Consider the following 9,882-nt stretch of genomic DNA (forward strand, 5'->3'; position numbering starts at 1 on the left):
ATATTTTTTTGTGTATAGTATACACATATTTTGTTTATATTTTTGTTGCTTTTGTAGATATGGCATTTATAACTATATTTTCTAATTTTTTATTGCTAATTCATAAAACTGCAACAGTTAATCATCTGTCAGCTCTATTCACCTATCATTTTTAATAATTTATCTATTAATTTTTTTGTTTTCTATACAGATAATCATTCTTTGCAGAAAATAGCTTTCATTTTTTCATTCCTAGTCATTATACCTTTGTCTTCTCCCTCCCCCCACTTTTTTAATTGTGCTGTCTACAGACTCTAGAAAAATAGAATTAAAGTGGTGATAGCAATTGTGTCTGTTTTGGTCCTGATTTTAAAGGGAATAATACTTTTTCTAATCTTTTCTAATGTTTCTAATCTTTACCTATTTGAATAATGTTTCCTGGGGCTATTTTTGTAGGTTCCATTAATGATGTTAAGTAATTTCTACAATTCCTAATGAGTTCAAGGAATTCCTTACAATATCTAGTTCACTAAGAAAGTTTCTTAAAAATAGTTATGAATAGTTTTCAGTTTTATAGTTTTTTGCTCAATTATGATTATACATTTTATTTCTTTAATTTTTAATGAGATTAATATTTGTAGATTAAAAAAAATTAAAACAGTCTCCCATTCTTGAGCTAAACCCAATTTGTTTACTACATATTACTTCTTCCACACAATACTGGATTCAGATTGCTAATATTTTGTTTAGGATTTTTGTATTAAATTTATGAGTGTAATGGGTCTGAGTTTTATATTAAGTTCATAAAGATGAATTTAGATTGGATTTGCATTGACTCTAAAGTAATGTATGGAGCCCAGGAGGCTGTGAAAGTGGTGCTCAAGGTCTCAAAGGTCGTGAACCTGTTGGAGCTCAGCCACATTTGTCTGGATGGCGAGTGCAGCAGGGGACAGAGGAGGCCCTGGCACTCTCCCTTGGTCCATGGTATTTCCAGAGACTCCTCCCCTCCCAGCCTATAATTCCTGCCTTGTCTCACTCTTGCCCTCTGCCCTTGCCTGGGAGCTCCAGTGCCTCAGGGTCCTAGTGGCCTTGAGCTGAAGGCTCTGACTGATTTTGGGTGGCCTTGGTTAGCAGTAAGAGGAAGCAGGATGTCAGTTCCCTGACCAGAGACTGAAGCCAGGCCACGGTAATGAGAGCTCCAAATTCCAACCACTAGACCATGAGGGCCAGTGGCTACTGGCAAGGCCCTGGCTTGTCTGCTTTGTAGAAATGAATTTCAACAAAGAGATGGAAAATGGTGAAACAAGTGTTTATTAGGAAGTAAAAAAAGTACGTGTGAATAGGCACACATGGATGGGGTCAGAGAGAGTTGTGCTTCTGTGTATTTTATATGGGGCATTTCTTCTGGGTTTCCTCTGGCCAATCATCTTATTTTGCCTGGCTCTCAGTCTGTATTTGGTATACCTCAGGATTCTCCACTCTTAGCCAAGGTGGATTCCAGTGCAGAGGCCTGTGGGAAGCTTGACACCATCAATTATGGGGTGACACCCTCTCCCTTTTTAGCCCCCCAAGAGCTTTTCTGTGCATGGATGGCTGGAAAAGTCTCCTTGACCTCAAGAGTTGAGAAATATGTATTTTCTTTATCTTTTATCTGGGCAGGTCTTGGCTCCTCTCTGCCCCTGTTATTTTGTTTATCTTGGAGTATCTGCCCACAGGGGATTCCCAGGAAGCTCAGTGGCAAAGAATCTGCCTGTCAATACAGGAGATGGAGGGATGTGGGTTCAGTTCCTAGGTTGCGAAGATCCCCTGGAGTAGGAAATGGCAACACACTCTCGTACTGTTCCCTGAACACTTCCATGGACAGAGGAGCCTAGTGGGCTATAGTCCATGAGGTTGCTATATTCCAAGAGTTGGACACCACTGAGCATTCGAGCATAAACGCACACATCTGTCCACAGGGAACAGACTTTAGGTCCTCAGCCTGGGGCCCATCTATCTTCTGCTTCATGGTCACTGCCAGGTGGAGGGTGGGTATTTATTAATAGAAAGACTAGAGTATCTTCTAATGCCCTCCCGTCTCCAGTTGTCATACTAGAGGAGGGGAAAGTATGAGGAGCTTAGAAGTTGGGGGTGGTGTTCGTGAAGGTATTCTGCTAACTAGAAGAAGCAGCCTCAAGCAGTGAGCTCAAACCTTTCTCCAGCATCTCTCATACAGGCAGCTCAGGCTGCTTCTCACAAGGAACCAGTGGACTGATGCCCCCTAGAGGGCGGGGCGGTCATGCAGCCTAAACAGCTCCCATCCCTTCTAGGGTGCTGGATGAGAAAGGAGGGTCTGTGGAACCAGTGCTTCCTCCACAGTCTCCTTTCATGCCTGGTAGCTCCTCTGACACAGAGACAGGAGGGTTCTGTAGACCAGGAGTTGGGGGGCTCCTGCTCAGAAGCTGGTTTATCTTTAGCACCTGGCTTACCTTTACCAGGAATGGGCTCCTATGAAGTTACTGTTCTCCAGTTTCCCTTTCTCCTCTTTCTGTCTTCACCAATTCACATGGGGACATTTCACATGAACACTCAGACATTTACACATACAGTGACTTTTTCATATACATATATTTTTACAAAGATACATGCTGATGTACACTGATGCCTTCCCTATGCAAAAATACACAAACTTCCATAGCACACTTTCATGAGCATGTGGGGAAACAAGGATTAACTCACACTGCACGAACACCCACACACACACAGAACACAGCCTTGCACACTTATATAGCTGGACACAAGCACACCACACATGCATATATGCACAGGCACACATACATACACAAACTCACATACACATACTTGAAACGGGCACTCTCCATGTTGCTAGAAGTATAATCTTCAGAGCGGAACACAGAAGATAAGAATAAAGGACAGAGGCCAGCGTTACTCTCTTTTTATTCCCATCTCACTACATAACACCCCACTTGTCTAGCACAGATTATGGACAGGAGAGCATGTGTGCCACCTACAGGAGAGTCAAGAAGGGGCAACAATGGCAACCATGACCAGCTTCTTCCGGTGTCCATGCCCAGCTCAGGGAGCCCAGACTCATCTCCCTGCCCCAGCTGGGAGCTGGAGCTGGACTCTGTCGCAGTGAAGGCTGTATTTGATCCATGAGAAGAGCCCTCCAAGGTCCCACCCAGAGTGGCACTACAGGGGTCAGCTGGCATAGGAAAGATAACCCTGGCCAGAAAAATGGTGCTGGACTAGACCACTGGCACCCTGTACCCAGGCTGGTTTGATGATGTCTTATATGTGAGCTGTAGAGTGGGTCCTTATATGTGGCCCTGCTGGCAGAAGGCAAACTGGACCAGCTCCTCCTCTGGTGTTGTAGGGACAATCAAGCAGCTGTCACAGAGCTTCTGAGGCAGCTGGAGTGGTTCCAGTTCATCCTGGATGGCTATGATGATCTGCAGGGGCCCTTGTGCAGAGAGGTTGAAGAGGCCGAGGTCCAGTCTCATGGAGTACGTGCTGCACCCTTGAATCAGGAGGACGGTACTGCCGAGGTCCTCCCTTCTCATCACCACCCAGACCCTGGCTTCGTGGAATCCAGAGCCCTTGCTGAGACAACCACACTCTGACCACATCCTCAGAGGTTTCTCTGAGGACAAGAAGAGGAGTTATTTACGCTCGTATTTCACAGATGAGAAGCAAGTTAGAAATGCCCTTGACATTGTGCAAGCAAATGATGTTCTCTACAAAGCATGTCAGGTTCTAGGAATTTGCTGGTTGTCTGCTCTTGGCTGAAGGGCAGATAGCAAGAGGCAGAGAGGTCTCAGAAGTGCCCAGCACAGTGCCCAGTCTGTACTGTGGTGTAATGTGATCAATTGCAGCTTAAATAAGTAGTGGTTTCACAAATTTTGAGAAACTTCTCAAATTTCCATGTTGGAAATGAGCCAAGGCTTGTCACGGACCTTTAGTCTTGGAGGCTGTAGTGTGACTTGATTTAGCTCCATGCTAATAACATATCATGACTATCCCCAGAGGTGCCTTTACCTGACTTTTCTTACTGGAAATATCAGTCAGTTCTAAGTGCTAACTCATAATCTCTTTTTTCTGCTTTGGTTCCCTCTGTAGAGAAAAGAAGAAAAATGGAATTCTAGATGTAGATGTGGTCAGTTCCCAGCTCTCATTCTATTTTTTAAAAAAATCTATTTATTTATCTATATATTCATCAGCCATACCACCTGGCATGTGGGACCTTATTTCCCCAACTATGGATTGAATCCACGTTCCCTGAATTGGAAGTACAGAGTCTTAACCCTGGACCACCAGGGAAGCCAGCCAGCCCTCATTTTACAGATGAGGAAATTGAAGTTCAGTCAGGGGCCCCATCAAGTTCTGGGGTTCCTCAGGCAGCTCTCTAGTCTCCCACACCTCAGCCCATGGTGTAGAGCAGAGGTGCAAAGACTGTCCAGGCGCCGCAAACCTAACCCCATTCAGCAGTCGCCGAGAGCCCCAGTGCAGCTGAGAGTTTTGACACTGCCTCGGACCCTCAGACATCCCTCTTTTTGCCTTTCACACAGTTTTATTGCTGTTATGACTCCTCACAAGTTGAGTTCATGTGGACCAGTTCCAGAAAACTGCTGGACATGCTCAGATATATGAATCCAAGTTAACTCAGCCTTGAGTGATCAATGTGGGACTCCATGACACTCATTATTATGAACTCTTCTTCACACGGAAAGTTTGGTGGCTCCACATTTGATAATTATATACATACCTGTTGAACACATAGACTGTGTGTATATACAGAATCTGTGTAAGAAACTGCATGTGTGTGTGTGTGCTTGCCCAGTTGCTTTAGTCGTGTCCAACTCTTTGTGACACTATGGACTGTAGCCCGCCAGTCTCCTCTGTCCGTGGGATTCTCCAGGCGAGAGTACTGGAGTGGGTTGCCATACCCTCCTCCCGGGGATCTTCCTGACCTAGATGCGGGACTGATCCCGCACCTCTTATGTCTCCTGCATTCGCAGGTGGGGTCTTTATCACCAGCACCACCTGGGAAGCCCGAAAGTGTGCACATGCACTTAATTAAAGAGCAGTTTGTACTGGGTTACTGAGGAGGCTAGTGGAATCCATTTGGCTAGCTTGTGTTGGCCCCTAGAGAGTTTGAGTGTTCTCAGCAGACCAACTCCTGAGAGTCATAGATATTTGGGGAACAACAAAACAGGTGCCCAGTCATGTTGCTGGTTTTTCATGGGAACAAGGAGACCTGTTTTTTTTTTTTTTTAATCAACTCACATTTGTATTTATTCTTGTTTATTTAGCAGTCTTCTTTCACATTTTATTTTTTTTACTTTACAATATTGTATTGGTTTTGCCATACATCAACATGAATCCGCCATGGGTGTACATGTGTTCCCCATCCTGAACCCCCCTCCCACCTCCCTCCCCATACCATCCCTCTGGGTCATCCCAGTGCTCCAGCCCCATGCATCCTGTATCATTCATCGAACCTAGACTGGCGATTCGTTTCACATATGATATACATGTTTCAATGCCGTTCTCCCAAATCATCCCACCCTTGCCCTCTCCCACAGAGTCCAAAAGACTGTTCTATTCATCTGTGTCTCCTTTGCTATCTCGCATACAGGGTTATCATTACCATCTTTCTAAATTCCCTATATATGCGTTAGTATACTCTATTGGTGTTTTTCTTTCTGGCTTACTTCACTCTGTATAATAGGCTCCAGTTTCATCCACCTCATTAGAACTGATTCAAATGTATTCTTTTTAATGTCTGAGTAGTACTCCATTGTGTATATGTACCACAGCTTTCTTATGCATTCCTCTGCTGATGGACATCTAGGTTGCTTCCATGTCCTGGCTATTATAAATAGTGCTGCAATGAACATTGGGGTACACGTGTCTCTTTCCCTTCTGGTTTCCTCAGTGTGTATGCCCAGCAGTGGGATTGCTGGGTCATATGGCAGTTCTATTTCCATTTTTTTAAGGAATCTCCACACTGTTCTCCATAGTGGTTGTACTAGTTTGCATTCCCACCAACAGTGTAAGAGGGTTCCCTTTTCTCCACAGCCTCTCTAGCATTTATTGCTTGTAGACTTTTGGATAGCAGCCATTCTGACTGGCGTGAAATGGTACCTCACTGTGGTTTTGATTTGCATTTCTCTGATAATGAGTGATGTTGAGCATCTTTTCATGTGTTTGTTAGCCATCTGTATGTCTTCTTTGGAGAAATGTCTATTTAGTTCTTTGGCCCATTTTTTGATTGGGTCATTTATTTTTCTGGAGCTGAGCTGTAGGAGTTGCTTGTATATTTTTGAGATTAATTCTTTGTCAGTTGCTTCATTTGCTATTATTTTCTCAGGAGACCTGTTTTTTTAAAAAAATGAATGTAATATCCAACTGAAATTTAGACATGCTATTTTACATAGGATTCACATTCAAATCAAACTAGATTAAGCAAAAATTAAATGACCCACTATTTTCTTTCTTTTCTTTTTTTAAAGCTGATTTCTAGTTAGGTCTGTCTGGCTCTTTCTAACAATGTTATCTGGGCTTCCACTGTCTTTCCCCTCTGTTGCTCTTTCTATAGTTGCCTTTTGCTCTTATATGTCAGAGAAGATGGCCACAAGGGGCATCAACCTAAACCATTCTTACAGCCAATAATTCCATAGGGAGGGAATAGTCTTTATGAATAGCTCCTGCAGGGAAGTTGGAGAAGGATTCTGACCTGACCCTGAGCAGGTGTCAAGCCTTGAACAATCTCTTTGGTCTGGACAATGAACTCTGACTTGAGTGACTCTCATGGCCTAGGTCACATTCGAAGGGCTGAGTAAGAAAGGACCAGCACCTCCTGAAACATAGGGAATGGAAAAGTGGATCCCTAAGGAAAGAATTCTGAGCAGACAATATATCATACTGTACACTGATAAAGTGTCTACATACTGAACACAGACAAAGGCTAGGCTGGCCTCTAGTCTGGTTGGTTGTCAGACTCTGCCTCGTGGGAATGCTGCTGGCTGCTGTTAAGCAGGGCCTGATAAGAGGTGTCAGGTTGTGGAACCCTCAGAGGCCCCCGGGCTAGTGCTGGCTCACTGGTGGGCAGAGTCAGGGTCTTGAAGACTCTGGGGCTGCTGCCCACCCACTGGCAGGTGAAACCAGGGCCTGGGGTTAGTGCCAGACTACTTGCAGGCAGAGCTGGTTCCTGGAGTCTGGTGGCAGGGCATAGGGATCTGAGTGCCCATTTCAGACTGTATGTGGAGATGGGGAAGTAGCTCCTGACACAGTTGTGTATGGCGTCAACTGAACATAGCTGTTGTTCAGTTGCTAAGTCATGTCCAACTCTTTGAAACCCCATGGATTGCAGCATGCCAGGCTCCTCTATCCTCCACCATCTCCCAGAGTTTCCTCAGATCCATGTCCACTGAGTCAATGATGCTATCTAACCATCTCATCCTCTGCCACCCCCTTCTCCTTTTGCCTTCTATTTTCCCCAGCATCAGGGCTTTTTCCAATGATTCAGCTCTTTGTGTCAGGTGGCCAAAGTATTGGCGCTTCAGCATCAGTCCTTCCAATTGAGTATTCAGGGTTGATTTCCTTTAGGACTGATTCATTTGATGGGATCTGGAGTGTCCTGAAGTTTGCGTTGCCCTGCTAGTGGGGAGAGTCTGGCCTAATTCTGTCTGCCCTCGGGTGGATGAGGCCGGTCTAGAGATCTGCGCAGACTTCCTGGTGGGAGGGGCCCGTGCCTGGCTACTGGTGGGTGGAGTTAGGTCTTGGCCCTCCTGTGGGCAGAGTGGCAGTGGGCTTAGGAGGTCTTCAGGCCCCTGTCTGCAGAAGGCTGGGGCTGTGTCCCTGCCCAGTTAGTTGTTTGGCCTGAGGCATCCAACACTGGTGCCTCCAGACTATTAGGTGGGGCCAGGTCTTGGCCCTAAATGCTGGAGGAAGGAGCCCACACAATGGTGTCGGCCTGTCAGCTCGTCCTTCAGCGTAGGATGAGCTCCTAAATATGGGTGCTGCTGGCGTCTACGTCCCCAGGTGAGCTGCAGGTGCCTCTCCAGGAGACTCTCCAAGACCTGCAAGTAGGTCTGGCCCAGGCTCTTATCAATTACTGCTCTTGCCCTGGGTCCCTGAGTGTGTGAAATCTGTGGAGTGGAGTCTCTATTTCCCCTAGTCCTGAGGGGCTCCTGCAATTTAGCCCCGCTGGCCTTCAAAGCCAAATACCCCGAGGGCTCGTTTTCCCAGTGCTGGACCTTCTAGATTGGGGAACCTGATGTTGGGGCTCAGAACTTGTGCTCCTGTGGGAAGGCCCCTGGGATACAATTATTCTCCAGTTCATGGGTGTCCCACCTGGGGGTGGTCCCTCCCACCATGGGTCTTGGTCTCATTTCTTCTTTATGCTTGTAGCTGTGGAAGGTCTTTTCTGGTAGGTCCCAGTCTTTTTCACTGATGGTTATTCTGCAGATAGTTGTGATTTTGGTGTGCTCTTTTTTTTTTGTTTTTAATGAATATTAAAAAAAAAAAACCCTTTTATTTATTCATTTATTTTTGGCTATGCTGGGTCTTTGTTGCTGCATGGGCTTTTCTCTAGTTGTGACAAGCAGGCACTACTCTCTAGCCGTGGTATGCGGGCTTCTCATTATGGTGGTTTCTCTTGTTGCTGAGCATAACCCCAGAGTGCTCAAGCTTCTGTAGTTGTGGCTCCCGGGCTCTGGAACACAAGCTCAGTGGTTGTGGTGCATGGGCTTAATTGTTCCTCAGTACGTGGGATTCTCTCAGACCAGGGATCGAACCCGTGTCCCCTGCATTGTCAAGTGCATTCTTTACCACTGAGCTACCAGAGAAATCTGATTTTGGTGTGCTCTTAAAAGGAAATGGCTCTCTTAAAAGGAAGCTCTGGGTCTCTCTCTAGTCTCTTGGCTGCTCTCCTCATCTCCTTACTTAGCTTCCCTTTGCAGGGTGGGAGGTGTGAGCCATGAGAAAAAAAAAGCTATGGTCAAAAGGAAAGAACCAGGAAACAGCTCTCGGGTCCTTTCTGAAAGAGTGGGGTTTGACAGTGGCACTTGGAAGGTGAATCAGATGAAATATAAGATGTCTAGTTAAATTTGAATTTAAGATGGACAATGAATATTTTTTTTTTACATGGGACATACGTTGAAAAATTATTTGTCGTGAAGGCAAAGGCACCCCACTCCAGTACTCTTGCCTGGAAAATCCCATGGACGGAGGAGCCTGGTAGGCTGCAGTCCATGGGGTCACTAGGAGTCGGACACGACTGAGCAACTTCACTTTCACTTTTCACTTTCCTGCATTGGAGAAGGAAATGGCAACCCACTCCAGTGTTCTTGCCTGGAGAATCCCAGGGATGGCGGAGCCTGGTGGGCTGCCGTCTATGGGGTTGCACGGAGTCGGACACGACTGAAGTGACTTAGCAATCTGAACCTCAGATTCAGACTGGTCATCCTGTGCTATTATTTGCTCAATCTGGCTGCCCCATTCGGAGGAGGGTCGTGAAGAACAGGCAGTGGCTGTGAGCCAGGTGGAGTAAGGTATCAGCTGCTGTAGCTTCAGTTACCACTGAAATCCACTGCCACCTCTCCTTGCCTTCCCTGGGACTCAAAGCAAAGAGGCCTCTGTATACAACTCACAAACTTGTGAGGATCTGTAGTAGGTTAAAATGTGAATGCTTCTCGGTATACTTGGGAGTATTTGGGAAAGGGTTGCCAGGAAACTAACACCCAAAACAGATGTCCTTTTCATTATAGGGGACTGGAATGCAAAAGTAGGAACTCAACAAACACCTGGAGTAACAGGTAAATTTGGCCTTGGAATACAGAATGAAGCAGGGCAAAGGCTTATAGAGTTTTGCCAAGAGAATGGACTGGTCATAGCAAA

General features: G+C 45.7%; 1 protein-coding gene across 1 annotated transcript; it reads left to right on the forward strand.

Moving 5' to 3' along the window:
• Positions 1-824: 824 nt before the first annotated feature.
• NLRP10 (NLR family pyrin domain containing 10) lies at positions 825-3,779 on the forward strand. The gene is given in 5 exon segments (XM_086338156.1): positions 825-912; positions 2,954-3,288; positions 3,291-3,446; positions 3,448-3,748; positions 3,751-3,779. Coding segments are annotated over 5 exon segments (909 nt in total).
• Positions 3,780-9,882: the final 6,103 nt, after the last annotated feature.

The sequence above is a fragment of the Bos grunniens genome, chromosome 15 (assembly GCF_055505025.1).
Source record: "Bos grunniens cultivar Pamir isolate PY7600 chromosome 15, Bosgru_T2T1.0, whole genome shotgun sequence".
Classification (NCBI taxonomy): Eukaryota; Metazoa; Chordata; class Mammalia; order Artiodactyla; family Bovidae; genus Bos; species Bos grunniens.